Source organism: Pholcus phalangioides, unplaced genomic scaffold, assembly GCF_987345545.1.
Source record: "Pholcus phalangioides strain wild (caught in Gottingen) unplaced genomic scaffold, Ppha-v1.0 ptg000011l_1, whole genome shotgun sequence".
NCBI lineage: Eukaryota > Metazoa > Arthropoda > Arachnida > Araneae > Pholcidae > Pholcus > Pholcus phalangioides.
Genome location: NW_028301604.1, coordinates 22,654,460 through 22,669,846, shown reverse-complemented (window position 1 = coordinate 22,669,846; position 15,387 = coordinate 22,654,460). Strand labels below are relative to the sequence as shown.

Here is a 15,387-nt window from a genome sequence, read left to right as displayed (position 1 = left end):
AGAAGTATCGGGAATTATGAGAGGCATCGATTGTATTATTAGACGGTTGCGTGTAGTTTCAAGACAGAGACGTGCGTTTTTAACTTACACTAAAGGACGGACTTTATTTACACAACATACTATGTACAGGACGAGAAACGAACTGTGTGATAACACGAATAGCGCGTACATCAATCATCGAAAAATACGAATGTATACGATGTAAACACATATTTGCAAGGATTTGAAAAAAAAAAATAATGTAAATTAACACTTATGCGAGAAATGCGAAAATAATATAAACACATATGCGAAAATGTAAAGACATAAAATACAAGAATATAAATGCGTGTAAAAACATATGCAATCAAAAATACGAAACAAATCGTTCTGGAAACTGAACTCTTCGTCCATAACGAGTTGTTACTGTTTTTTCGGTGGTTGACACTGGACTTTTGGAGTCCTGTTTAGAACTGATATCATTTGGTAGTTCGGTGACTGCAGGTGGTTTTCTGTCATCCATGGTGAATGCAGGTTTGACTCTGTCAATAGATTCTGAGATAGATTTACCATTTGCTTTGATTACAAAACTTTGTCGGTCCTTTGCACTACATGATATGGTGCGCTTAATGCACGTCGAACTTTGTCTACGCGTAAGACCACATGAGAACAAGATTTTAAGGAAGGATGAACATAAATCTTGAAAGTATTCTTATGAGATGGAGAAACGGGTGATAAATTCCTCATGAGCGAAGACAGCTTTGATGCATAGGTACCGTCTGGTGCAGATTTGGACATCTTATCTGAAAGTAGGTCAGATGGCAATCTAATAGTAGTCCCATACACCAGTTCGGCACAGGTAGCTTGAAGATCCTCCTTGAAAGCGGATCGTAGACCCAGGAGGACTATAGGAAGCGATTCTGACCATTTGGTATTGTCGTGAGCAATGATGGCACTTTTTATGGTGCGATGAAATCGCTCGACCAGACCATTGACAATTGGATGGTATGCAGTGGTTCGTATGCGATCTGTTCCTAGTAGTGCTGCGAGCTGCTGGAAGAGATGAGATCCAAATTGAGTTGACGTCTTATCCATGAATCAAAAAATGCTTTGCAGATGGTTTCGGCGCGTATGTCCGGTATCGGTGTTACTTCGGGCCATCTTGTAAATCTGTCTATCATGGTGAGACAGTTGATATTTCCGTTTGATGGTGGATAAGGGCCTATAATGTCAATGTGCACATGGGCAAAACGAGCATCGGGAAGTGCGAAGGTGCTCAGAGGTGCTTTTGTGTGCTTCTGGATTTTCGATCGCTGGCAACAGCGTACCCAAGCTGTGATGTTTTTGTTCATGTTTGGCCACACATATCGTGAGCAAATGAGGTTTTTTGTTACAGCAATTCCGAGATGCGATAGATTGTGAAGGTGGTCAAAAATCAACTTTCAATACGAGTCTGGAACGAAAGGTCTGGGTGAGCCAGTTGAAATGTCACACCATAATTCATCATCTGTTAGATGACATGGCTTCAGTTCCAGCTGTAGAGATTTGTTGTTACCCTTCAAAATTTCTTTCAGTTCCGGGTCGCTTGATTGAAATTCCCCAAATTCTTTGAAATTAATGCCCTTAGAACCAGTTATTGCGTCGATTTCGATTCTTAACAGTGTATCTGCGACATAATTTTGAGAGCCTTGGACGTGACGGATATCGGTTGAATACTGGAATATCAAGTCCAAATGACGAAGCTGTCGCGGCGAACATTTGTTTGGATTCTGCTTGAAGGCATAAATCAGGGGCCCCTGATCTGTGTAGATAATGAATTCCCTGCCTTCGAGCATGTGCTTGAATTTTTTTTATAGATGAATAAATTGCAAACAGTTCTCGGTCGTACGCGGACCATTTGTTTTGACTTTTGGACAACTAGTTTGGATCTTTGACTTTTGGATCACTTGTTTAATGATCTCCGGGAATTCAGAAATCAGCTTGTGATGCACAGAGTCACCGGTAATCGTTTTCACCGAATGAATGCACGTTGCGTTTGAGACGCGTCCGGGACTTTTCAATTTCGTTTTCAAGTCACGTAGGAACTTGTTACGAAGGTCCGGGACTAAGTCGAAATAATGAAGGAAGTCCGCACCCAGTATAGGCGTTGACACATTGGCGATGTAAAATGGCCAGGAAAAATGTCGTCTCAAGCCGAAATCCACGGAAAGAATACGTTGGCCGTACACCTCGATAGATGATGAATTCGCGGCTGCGAACGCTTGAACAGGCCATTGCTTGCGCTGAGAAAGGCTTGCCGGCAAGATCGAAACATCACTGCCCGTATCAACGAGGAAAGATAGATTCGTTTTCATGTCTTTCGCAAACAGGCGACGTGAAAGTAGGTGGCAAAGAGCAAGTCGCCTGTACTCTTTGCTGAGTTCGTTTCCTGAATATTTGCAGGGAGCGACACATTTCTTGGTATCGGTGCCGAATCGTTGATGATACCAACACTCGTCGCGATTTTTCGATCTGCTACGCTGTCGCGGGTAGCGATTTCGGTACGGGCTACGACTTCGCCCTCGGGAAATTTCGTCGATTCGCAGATGGAGCTTTTCAATTTCCGACAACAAACGTTCCTCGATGGAATTCGCGGAAGAGTTAGAACTTACCACTTGTCCTACGTCCATGACGCGATCGGCGATTTCGGCCGCTTTGTCCAACGTTAGTGGTGTGACCGCAGCCAGGATGGATTGCACAGATGTCGGCAAATGCTGAAGAAACAGTTCCAACATGAGCTCGTCCGGAACGCTGTGTGATTCCGCGCGACGCAGCATGACGCGCAAAAGTTCACTTGGGCGACGATCACCGAGTTGCTCCCCAGTGAGAAGTTTCCGTATCTGTTGCTGTGACGATTCGTGATGACATCGCGGATGATGGAAGCTGCTTCCGGTGGTAGATGGGCCACTATGTAGTTGAATTTTGTGCGACTGTCCGTTACCGGTTTCGGAATCCCCAGTTCGAAAGTTGATTCGCACATCAGGAACCACAGTGTAGGATCGGCGAAATTGTACGGTGATATCTTTACCGCTGCAACGTCCGCCATGATTTCGCTTTTGCGTGGGCGAGAATATTCAACTGCGTGATAACACGAATAATCACATGATGGTGCTTTGAGCGCGTACATCAATCATTGCTCTGAGGAAGTGCCTTTTTTTTCCCACTCGTGTCGGCGGCGACGCCACAGAAGAAACGAAATAGGATGCTGTGTGTTTCAAGATGTGGCAAACTTGCTAGGTAGTCTGAATGACGTTTATGGTAACCAGTGCCGAGGCCTTCCATCTCTTGGAGGTGCTGCCTGAGCCAACACCTTCTATAGCAGAAAGCTTTCGCGCGAAGCTTTGACGTCACTGGAGTAATTCATTTCCTCTGTAGCCATTGGATATAGCAGGCTGACGTATGCGAAACCTTTACCTTTTTTTGCAGTATATTCAATGACTATAGGTTAAATGTGGATGACTTTAGTGACGTCACGAGCTTCCCCGGAGGCTTTCTGCTATAGAAGGTTTTGCCTGAGCTGAGGGACATACGCTAGGAAAACACAAAGGCGTAGCGTGATAAAGTTACACGTTTCTGCCGACGCGAAATGGTCCTATTTGGTTCACGCGGGGCAGAAGAGCCTGCTCCTAGGAAAATCCCTCTTTAGACATTCAATACTACTGTGTCAGCGTATGATGATAGGAGATGAAGCTACGAAAAAGCTCCGGCACATGAAATAGGGCTGACTAAGTCTCTAGTCTAAATACTAGCAATAGAGGTTTCCCTCAAGGCTGTCCTAACTCAAGATGATTTTAGTACAAAATAATTAAGCGAGGCCCCATAAAACAGTCACTTTTAGACCGGCATTACACTGTAATAGTTAAAAGAGATCTTTAACGCAAATTGAGGAAAAACAATTATATGCCTATTGGTTACATTCGAGAAAATGTAACCGATACACTTATTGGTTGCATTTTCAAGTTTTATAAAAGTGTTGTAAAAGTGCTTTTATAAAACTTGAAAAATCCAACCAATAAAGCTCATAGGTTACCCTTGTGCAAATGCAACCGATAATCTTATTGGTTACATTCTAGAAAATGCGACCGGTGACCTTATTGGTGGCATTTTTCAAGTTTTATAAAAGGACTTTTATAGTGTAATCCCGGTCTTAGGCAGAGTTACTACACAATTCTCGTCTGTTTTTTCCGCAAACGTTTTTCGTCTTTGTGGCACGTGGAATAGAATTGGTTTATACAAAGAAGTTTTACACAAAAGTTCATTAATAAAACTTGAAAAGTGCAACCAATACGCGCATGGATTAAATTCTTGCGAATGTAACCAAATTTTCGTATTAGGTCTACTAAACGTTCTTTAGCAGAAGTAAAAACATCAATTTAGTTGCATGTATAAGTCCTAATGTGGACTATTTCTTATGGATCTATAATCATTACAGAAAACTGCAGTTATATGTTTAAAATTTATGTAAGCCAGTATTTTCAAATATGTTTTTTTCATTTCGTAGGAGTAGCAGGGCAAAGCGTGAGTAACATTTATTTTACGTATTAGACATCAATCTCACTTTATCTATATCAGTTCTTCGAGTTCGAAAACATTTTTACTCTCGACATTTAGCTCTATTTATTTGAACGTAAATCAAATAATGATCTAAAAGCAGTCATCATTTATTAGTGCCATCCAATATCCGAGTAAGCAAAAAAATAAATAAAAACGAATATTCTAAAAACGAAAATAGAATTGCCGTATTTTTATACTTTTTTTTGTTCACCGTTGAAGTTCTTTCGACTTCATAAATTCCGGATGCGGCGAAGAGATGTTTCTAGGAGGATATAAAGCGCCGATAATTTGTTGCGAATAATTGAGCCGTGATTTATGGCACGAAGTAGATAGTGGTGCTTCTTTGCAGCAAACGAACGCGTGAGGACTCCCTCCTACTTCGATGCATCACGTGTCTTTCTTTCGTAGCGCGATACCTACCTACTTACTACCTCTTCCTTGAAGCAAATCTTGCGCCTTGCTCCACCAATCATTCCTTTTACATAATGCATGCAAATGCTTCGTGCAAAAAAAAAAATTTCCATTGTTGTTGGAGACAATCTTTTTGAAAATTCGTGGAATGTTATTTATTTCTCGTTCCGTTCTGCTCGCAACGCGCGGCGAATCAGCGTGATTTATGAACAGTCATCAGCCTACGCTAATGATGCCAAAAAATGTTTCAATTGATAGCGACTTTCCGATTTACTCCCTTAAAATTAATTCGACACATCCACACCCCGGATTTTTCTTTCTTTCCCTACTTTATGTTTGCGAATCCCATTTTTTTCTAAGAAAGATGGAGGTGACGGCTTTATACAAATTTCAAAATAAGCTCGCATTATTTACTTTTACATACTGCATTATTGAAAAAAAATTTAAGCCGCGTATCCGGTATGTAGTTTGATTTTATAGATCGCATAAGCATATAACAATAGTACTCATATTAATTGGAAAAAGTCGAAGAAATGGCACAAAGTTTTAAATGGATTATAGGCCTACTGTAGCCCTATATACAATATTCAATGCAAAAATATTGTACTAATGGCTCAAAGCGCAGACGATTGTTGAGTCAATTGGGAAAGAATTGTCACTAAAAATTATAAATCATATGCTAATGCTTAATGTTTGTGTCATATTGTCAGGATCTGAACGATTATAACTACAATGATATCTCGGTTAACTAAAGCCTCGAGCGGCTTACGAATTTTTCGGCAAACGAAGATTTTATTCATAATTTTTCAGCCTCGGCTAACGAATGCGGATTCAGTTAACGAAAATTTTCATTGATATGAATGAAGACTTTAACATAAAACAGCCGCATTGTGAGCTGAATTTTAGTGACAATCATCAGAATTGCTGCCACTCTCTTGAGTCCGATTAACTCATATCCACCTCAGAATTTTTTTCCAGATATACCTTCACTTCTCTTTCTGCAAGTTTTTGAACCATTTCATGCAAAATGAAAAATTTAGCTACAACATGCATTGAAAAGAAGGAGCCTATATTTTCAGAGCTAGCGTTCTTTCAGCACATCAAACTGACATTATAAGAGCTCACCAAATCACAAATGGATGAAGACATCTACGAACTCGACTGCGTGTATCAACACTTGCTTAAGGGCGGTATTCGCCGACATGGTTTAAACTATAGTCACAATTTTTTGATAAGAGATCGACAGGGATTGGTTAAATTCGGGGTTTTAACCAATCTATGTTGATCTCTTATCCAAAAATTGTAATTACAGGTTTAAACCATGTCGGTGAATACCGCCCTTAGTAGACTAAAACTAGTAGGCTTAATGGTAGTGCACATAGTGTGAAACAAAAATATCTTCAGAATCTCGTCTCATTTATTCAATTTTGAAGCTGTTCATTTTAGCCTTTGATCCGTTCTTGTCTTTTTCATAGGCCTTTTCTTGGCGTTTTAAAAACTTTTTCTTTAAATTTCTGGCAGTAGCCTGCCCGGAACGAATCGAACGATTTTCCATAGAACCCTATGAGAAATTGTGGTTCGGCTAAAGAACGTGATTCCGGAACAAATCATCTTCGTTAGCCAAGGTATCACTCTGTGTGTAGCCTACTTACTTTATTTTTCGAAAAAAGATCGGAAAAGTGGTATTCATAAGTATAATGCATTGTAGGACTACTAAAGATATAGGCCTATGCTTTAATTTTATACCAACGTTGTTATACCGTCAGATTCAGTGTCCTTAATGACAATCTCAACTGATGAAATAATCTATAAAATAACCGTTAGTTGTAAGAATGGTTTTTTTTTTTTGATAAATTTTTTCTTCGTTGTTGCCGAAGCAGATCAATTTTGTAAGTTGTCTTGCCGTTGACTGATGTTTCCGCTGGAAGCGTTTCCAAGCCCAATAACGTCGAAGGAAATAAGGTTTTGTTCTTGTATGTATGCATTATCCGCAGAAGATAGAATATTCCTTTGTCACTCATACACCATCCGTGGCACCTCTCTATTACGTTGTGGAGGGTGTGGAACTCTTCTCTTTCGTCGGCCCTAAAAACGTTATGCTTTCACAAGGGGGTACATTGTGAGTGAAAGAGGGTGGCTCAGCGATTTTCTCATTCGTTGTGTTTAGCGGAAATTCTCTCTCTCTTCTCCACTCAACGCACGAGAATATAAAGGGGGCCCCTTGCCCCGAAATTGATGGCTTGTCAGTTGCCCTACTCGACATGTGTCCGGATTCCCACCCCTGGAGCCACTGCCCACCGACCCACCACATGCCTGTTTGTGATGTGCTTCACTACTAGAAACTTACTTCTATGTAAGGCTCCGATAATCGATGCTGGTTGGCTATCCTTGGCAATTTATCGCTGATCCAAATACACATATACAACAAACACTATATAGCTCTAGATATCATTCTTTTCCCTTCGCTCGCTCGTTGACTTGAGGGATTGTTTCTCGACTTTGGCCGGTGCACAGATTTTAGGTGATATATTCAAGATAGATTTTCGAGGTTGCCACGACATTCCAACGAGTCTCTCACATTTTCCTTACGAACCTTAGGTGCCTCTCTATTCTGGTAATTTACTTTAGTACAGTACCCACCGGTTAATAAAATCAGACGCTTTATCAAATCAAATGATTAAAACGAAATCAAATTAACACAACCACATTATAAAATTTCTGTTTAAAGGATTAAGCTGAACCCTTTTAAGCGGCACAGCAGAAATCACTAAATTCCCTTGAAAATGTCATTTTTAAAAAAAATTTAATAAGCTTTCTTTTGATTTTCATCCCAGGTGTGTACGGGACGTACGGAAAAGTGTTTAAGTGTGAGAAATCAAGTTTAAATATATCTGAACTTGTCAATGCTAAAATAAGTCCTTTTAGGAGACGAGTTATCTCGTCAATGCCGCTTAAAGGGTTAATAAAATCAAGCCGCTGCTTTAAAAAAAGTGAAATGACTTTTATCTGCTAAGAAACTGAGTAAAACTTGAAAGGAAATTTGAAGTTGTGAACTAATTGCTAATTTTTGGCATCTGGAATTCGTTTTCATATGGTTTCAAATTTCAACAAAAGAAAAACAAAAACGAGAGCTCACGAACTATCAGAAAAGTGACAAAAGAAACTTAGAGCTTGAAAATAGGGATTTCTACTTCTAAATCGAGTAGGCTACACCCCCTGTCTACCATTATTATGGGCAATTTATTATAGCAAAGGGAGGAGGACTGCAAACGACTCAAAGAAATCAAAATCAACGGTTGATTGTCAAGAGAGGACCGACGGAATAGAGCCATTTAAAATTTTTTTAATGACATCGAAAAAATAATGACAGACAAAAAGACTAATCCAAGTCTTCAAGAAACTGTAAGACATAATTTTCTTTAGAAAATTTTGTATAAAACATATATAGGCCTATTGTGTTAGTTCAATTACTTAGTAACCAACTAATTATTACTTAAATTGTTAATTCATCATCGTAGCGAGTGCATCATGTTTTTAGTTTATAGTAGCCTACTTTCATTCAAAAAATATACATTTTTTTGTATTTTAGTTCGCCGGTTATGAAAATCACACGCTTAATAAAATCAAAATCATCTGGATAAATGTAATTTTAATGAGCGGTGGGCACTGTATCCTCCTCGCTTCGATTTAACATTTTGAAGACTTTCACATCATCATGGAGTGTTTTCTCATGATATCAATTAGGCCTATATATAGCATATTCAATTGCTCCTCTGTATCAGCATTTTTTATTTGTCACTTTACATAACCTCGCATCAGGCCGCAACACTTACACTGAGAGGCAAAAAGTCCAGTGCAAACAAACACACATAAAAGAAAATGCACAGAAAGGAAAAAGTAAAAAATATAAAACAAATTCCAAAAAGTAATAAAAAATTAAAATATAGGCTACAAGAAAATCCGAAATAAGCAGTTCTGAACATAAACGAGAGGTAGGCCTATCTGCAATTTTTCTGGCGAGTGGCACCCTGATGCAAAGGGGATTTCTTCTTGATACTGAAGCTAATATGGTTTGAAACTATAGAAATGTATGGTGGTGGGAAAAAATTTCCTTTCTCGATATATCATCATATATCGATAAATTGTGAACGTAAATACATAATAATTTCAGAGTGATATTTACACGTAGAACTAAAAATTTTCCAGTGAAAATAATTTTGATAAGTGCTGCATTCCGCTAAAGGAAAAAAAATTGTTTAAATTATAGTAAAGACCAAAACCGGGAAAAAATTATAAGGACAAGCGTGTTTCCTGACGTCGGGGAAAGAAATTTGCAATTTTCTTACGTTGGCATAACAGCCGAGACTGTTTTGATCGGTCATGCGCTAAGGAATTGGAATTTTTTTCTGGAAGTGTCAAAATGGCCAAAGAAAACATATTTATTATTCATTGAAAAGGCAAAATACTTGTTCTCAGAGAGAAACCTTGATGCCTAGCCATGAAATTTCAAAACGGATAAAAAAATTGAAGACTGTTGGTTAAAGCTTCATAAATAGGACAGATTAGAGAATTATGTGAAGGTTTTTAACAACTGGCTGTTGCGAAGATGAACTTTTGGAAAGAGAGAAAATTCAACTGCCTTTGCGGGGAATGGAACCCACGCCCTAGACCACTAGACTACAAAGGCAACGAATCTCTCAATCTTTCCTTGGAGCTCGTGTCCACTGAACGGGACCGTACATGGCTGACCGGACCTGACTTAGGCCAAACTCACAACTGCTGACGCTGCCACCAGATGGTGACTTATACAAGGATGACGTCGCTCTCCTTGCATAAGTCGCGTGAGGGATTTATGCTAGCGTCGTACAAGAGAGTGACGTCATCCTTGTATAAGTCGCCATCTGGTGGCAGCGTCAGCATTTGTGAGCTTGGCTGGAGTCAGGTCCGGCCGGCCATGTACGGTCCCTTTCAGTGCACACGAGCTCCAAGGAAAGATTGAGAAAAAACTCTGTGTGATTCAGAAGAAATACAACTTTCCCTTGCACATGTGAACTGCGCCTAATGTAATAAAAAAACTCAAATATCTGGTAAGCAAAACTGAAGTGCAACCTCCCCTTATAAAACAGCACAGAGAAAAGCTATGTGAATTGGTCAAACGGCATATATCTTTCGGTGTCAGTGGTATGAGGATGCTTTCGTTGATGAGAAGCAATTTAGATAGACTCGATGTTTTAAATATTACTGACTTATGTATTGATAGAGCCATAGTTTGGAAATAGACATATCAAGACAGTTTCAGCAGTTTTTTTTTTCTGAGGCACTTTCCATAACTTTTAAACAGTTTTTATTCCAATAAGACAATGCTCCTGCACATGTTTGGAAGTCCAAAAGGTGTTGGTTTCAAGCTAATTCAGGTGGAACCTCTCAAGTGGTCGTTGAGAAGTCCTTTTCTTAATCCTGTAAAGCAGTGTTTCTCGAAGTGTGCGCACGGCTCCTAGTGGCATCACCAACCTTTTTCAGAGGAGTCACGGCGAACTGGAGATATTGATTTGTGTGCCTGTTTATGCTTTGAAGTGGTTCTTTTATAAGTGAAAAATATCTAATGAACTATTCTGGGAAGCCGCAAATTAGCTATGTATGGGGCAAGGGAACCCCCAAGGAAACCACGGGTGTTAAAAGTTTGAGAACCACTGCTGTGGAGCACTTGTGTTTCATTCGGACTCATGAAAGGTACAGAAAGGGCATTGGCTTACGCAAAGGGGTGGTTTTGTGGTTCTACCCCCCACCCGAGCCAAGATTATAGTGTTATTTTGCAGGAAAAAGTAAACCCCCCCCCCCCTCAGAAGGGAAAAATTCTGAAACCCCCTCGAGAAAATTCTGCGTACGCCTATGAGAAAGGGTACACAATAAGAAAAAAATAATCTTATTGCAGTCATCAAACAAGCTCCGAAGATGGTTACACAACTAGTTATTTATGGTTTATCTCTATTAATGGCATCCCGAATGATAAAATATTATAAAGAAAAAAGGTGTCTTGATTAAAACAAATTTTTTGCGCATAATTTTCAATTGTCCTTCCAGGGTTTGACCTTTGCTATAATTTGAGCAATTTTTTTCTAGAGCAGTGCAAAACTCATCAAAATTGTTTTCACTGGGAAATGTTTAGTTCTACTTGTAATTGTCGTTCTAAAAATTTTATTTATTTACATCCGCATGTTTTCGAGACAAGGTGATTTTTCACTTGCCCATAAATTTTTTTCCACCACCTTATCTAGGGAGCCATCAATGAACTTGTATAATCTTCATATATCAATGATAAGCTTACGCTATTCTAAAGAATGGAGATCTTCGTAACGGGAAGAAAGGAGGTAGATAATCTGCGATTTACCAAACACAATTATTGTGAACCATGCTTAACAAAAGTGTTTAACGATCAAAATTAACACCGTATCCCCTGAGTTCTCCGGTATGCATTAAAAATCGGGGGACACCAGATTTTTGAATGTTGAAATCTGGTTCTTTCCCAGTATGCCAGGAAAAGCGAGGTTTATAATAAAGATCACAGAATAGATTCACAAGTCTGATATCAATGTATATAAAGTAGGCTGCTGAATGAATAAGTGAATCAGAATAAAATAATGATTTTTCACTGTATTCAACATATTTGTCCAGGAATTCGATAACAATAATGAAAACTGAGCATTTACTTATTGCTTTAATTCAATTATCGTCAATCTAATATGAAATACAGGTATATCTACTGTATTTTATTCGTTTTTCTGCATGTTCAGAGATTGAAGAAATATTTAAACATTTTTGTATCACATCAACATGTTTTGCAGAGCAACTCTTTACTTTTCCGCTCCGTTCATTCCAATTTTACAAACACGATCCTGTAATACAAATTATGTCTTTCCATTCACTTGTCTAACTTACGTGAACGAATAAGCTTAGCATCAGAGAGGTGTATGTTCGCAGGGGCGGTTGATCGGAGACCCGTATCTTCTCCCTCCCAAGGCGACCAGAAATTAGAAAAAAAATTTAATATTTCGGTGAAAAAGTATAAATAGCAAAAGAAAATATCCGTCATATGCAAAATTATACAATTTCTGTTAATTTAAATGCTTTTTGAAAGGTGATAACTATATCTCTCGGGAAGAAAATTTTTGTGCCCCCTCCAAAGGTCGAGCCTGCGTACGCCCCCCTGCTTAGCATACGACATTTTTAATAAATATCAAGATTTGCGTCATCTAAAACCAAGTACAGGAAGCTCGAACTCTCTCAACGTAGTTCTCACAACAGAATGGATCCTAAAATACAGAGAAAAGACAACGTTCAAACCGACTAATTCAATCGAAGAGTGCAGATATTTAGAAGTATCCGGAATCTGTGACTCGGCATTCCCAAAAATACGGGTATTCCGGCCACACTGGTTTTCCCCGTTGTTCCCCGGCATTCCGGCTGATGCGGAGAATACGATAAATATATAAATTTATGATTTTTTTTTTCCAATTCGCATTTTGTGCAGTTTTAATTACCTTGATGAAGATTACTAAATCACCAATGATTGTACTACCTACACCAACCGATATTTTTTATCTCAAAAACAGGTCGGCAAATATTGGAAAACTTATTTAAATTCTTATCGACTCAGCATATAATTATTGAAAGATTTCATCGAAGAAGATATCTGCTTCGCATATCCAATTCCATGAAAGATGAAAAGAAAATGTTAAGACAGCTGATTAATAAAATTACCTGTGTAAAAGGAATTCTCAGTAGAAGTTATAAAAATATTTTTCCGTACAATGCATGGCGTGGTATAAACATATAAAAGATAATAAATATTATGCTAATCTGCTTGACTTGAACTAGTATTGCATGGAAGAGGAACTTGACAAATCACCGTTATTTTACTTGGAGCGGCCATCGATTGTCAGGGAGGGAAATACAAAATTATTCACCCAAAACTACTCTAAAATGTTCTGGGAATGTAGTAAATAGGTGCGGAGCAAACTGAGCTAGATTGCTATTTCTCAGTCTCTTTAACGAGCAAGCAAGCTCTTTACAACAGCTCGGCCAGCCTTTGCTCCGTTGAGGTCGTTGGGCATCCACAGCAAGACCGGAACGTAACATACAGTACATACAGTACAAACAAACACGCGTGCACGCATGAACCAACGTACGTATGTTTAATTGACCTAGCGTTCCTCCGATTCCAACGCTTTCACCTTTAAGTTTGAGCATTGATTAACGGAATCGATGCTTACGTCGTTTCCACCAAATTTCTCTCCTATTAATTTGCAGTTTTATAGGCTTAATGACGAGAATCGTAAGTTCGCTTCGTTTAAATCGTTAATTTTAAAGTGGCATCGCGCTTTGCCGTCGAGACACGTCGGGCAAAACTGCTGCTCTCGAATATCGAAATCGTTATTCGCAGATTGGACTAATCGAATTCTCCACAATGCTCTGAGTCTACAAAGCGAGAGTTTCTAATTTACGTTCAGAAAAGCTCTAAGAGACATCACAACGCCACATTCTACGCGTGGTCAATACTACCGAAATCGTTGGTAACCTTTACGTTAACTAAAATTTGCTTCCAGACGTAGCAGCTCTTACTCCGATAAATTTCAACAGGCGAATGAAATTTTAGGTCTAAAACTGTGCGGTTATTTTGTCCATTTCTATGGCCATTCGATTTGTAATTACGTTAAATTCAACGAACGAAAACTTGTTCTGCAATATGTTTAGTCAATAGTCATCAATCACTGTTTGATACTAGACCGAAGGATTAGTAGCAAGTGAAGTATAATGAAAACTACGCATATTTCGAGCAAAGAAATGGAAACCAACATGAGTTAAAATCGTATTGCGTCTAGGTGCATTCGACAAACTTCGAATCCTCGTGTAGAAATAGACAATGTAATGAAATGATTCTCTTTTGGTGGAGATTCTCGATTTTCAATAGTTTCTGTGTTTCGATTGTAAAATTTCCTCTACGTTTATTTTGGAAAAAATACTATCCGCCAATCGATACGTATAATCCGTTTTTTAATCGTTTTCTCATATCGATTGACATACACCAAGTCGAATCGTGGATCCACGTGGATGCGGCTGACACTGCTCAGGACCCGATATTCTTATCATTTTTTGATTATCATTTGATCATTTTTGTCTCACCACGGTCATTTTCTGCTCACGAGGGCTAATTAAACCGGGACCTACAATTTATTGCCAATTCCGAACGGCAGGCTTGTTTTTTTATACTCATCGAGAGGTTAGCGCGCTAACCCCTAGATGCTCCCTGCGGTAGCAATTTTTTCCTGCGGTCATGCCGTTTCTGTTGTACCCCTGTGTCAGGAAAGTTTTTTCTGACGAGGACGAACCGGGTATCGAACTCGCGTTACCTCTAAACATCCTTTGGTACTTTAGGCGAGTATCTTATCGACCCGGGCTACCGCGCCCTACCTCGTTTTTGTTTCTCACACTATAAATCTACTATTTGGGCCCGTGAAAAATCTGACCTGGGACCTTCACATCCTGCAGCAGGATGAGTCGGATATATAGGTAATATATAAATATTTATGATAAATCTATTCATTATTTGCTCACATGTTATTGGTCGGAGTTAAATTCAAGTCAGAAGTAAGGAAAAAGCATTATTAATAATTGCAAAATAATAGAAATTTCATACTCTGGATACCAGAGTGATATTTCATTTAGAACAATAGGCCGGCTGCTGTATTTATTTATTTTCCTTGCCCCGTTAGATTGGAAATCTTTGTACGCAATTTTTTTATTTTATTATTTTCATAATAGCATTTTAAATTGGGTTGCTGTATTTTAGAAATATATGACATCCATATTTGTTATGGACATCTTTTTCTCAGCCGCCTCGTTGGGCACTTTGCCTGTTGTGGCCTTGCATTTGTATTTGCAACATTTTTTTTCGGAAAAAGTATAGAAATACTATAGTCTATCAGCGGTTCTCAACCGGTGCTCCGCGGAGCAATAAGGTATCCGTGTGAACTCCCAGGGGCTCCGCGGCCGCTCGAGGAAAATAAAAAAAACCCAGCAAGTTTGAAAAAGTTAATTATAAATATTTTTGAATAATAGAAATAAGTCAGTAACTTTGATGAATAAATAAAAAATAGGCCTACACGGGACTCCGCCATAGAAATTACATACCAGAAAGGGATGCGTAGGTAAAAAAAGGTTGAGAACCGCTGGTCTATATCATAGTATCTCAAACTTTTTGATCCATCACCCCCCTTGAAAACATCACCTTATTCAGAAATTTCTTTCTCTCATTACCCCCAACTCAAGCGAACCCATAGGATCCTATGTTATACTAGTAGCTTCTATCATCCCCAGGGGCCCACTTTGGGAAACATTGGTATATGT

The 15,387-nt window shown here is 38.9% G+C and overlaps 1 protein-coding gene across 1 annotated transcript; it reads right to left on the bottom strand.

The window, feature by feature from the left end:
* Window positions 1-561: 561 nt before the first annotated feature.
* On the bottom strand, window positions 562-1,074 carry LOC149080229 (uncharacterized). Its single transcript, XM_089238619.1, has one exon. The coding sequence runs from the start codon at window positions 1,072-1,074 to the stop codon at window positions 562-564; it is 513 nt and encodes a 170-aa protein (XP_089094745.1).
* Between the last annotated feature and the right edge of the window lie 14,313 nt (window positions 1,075-15,387).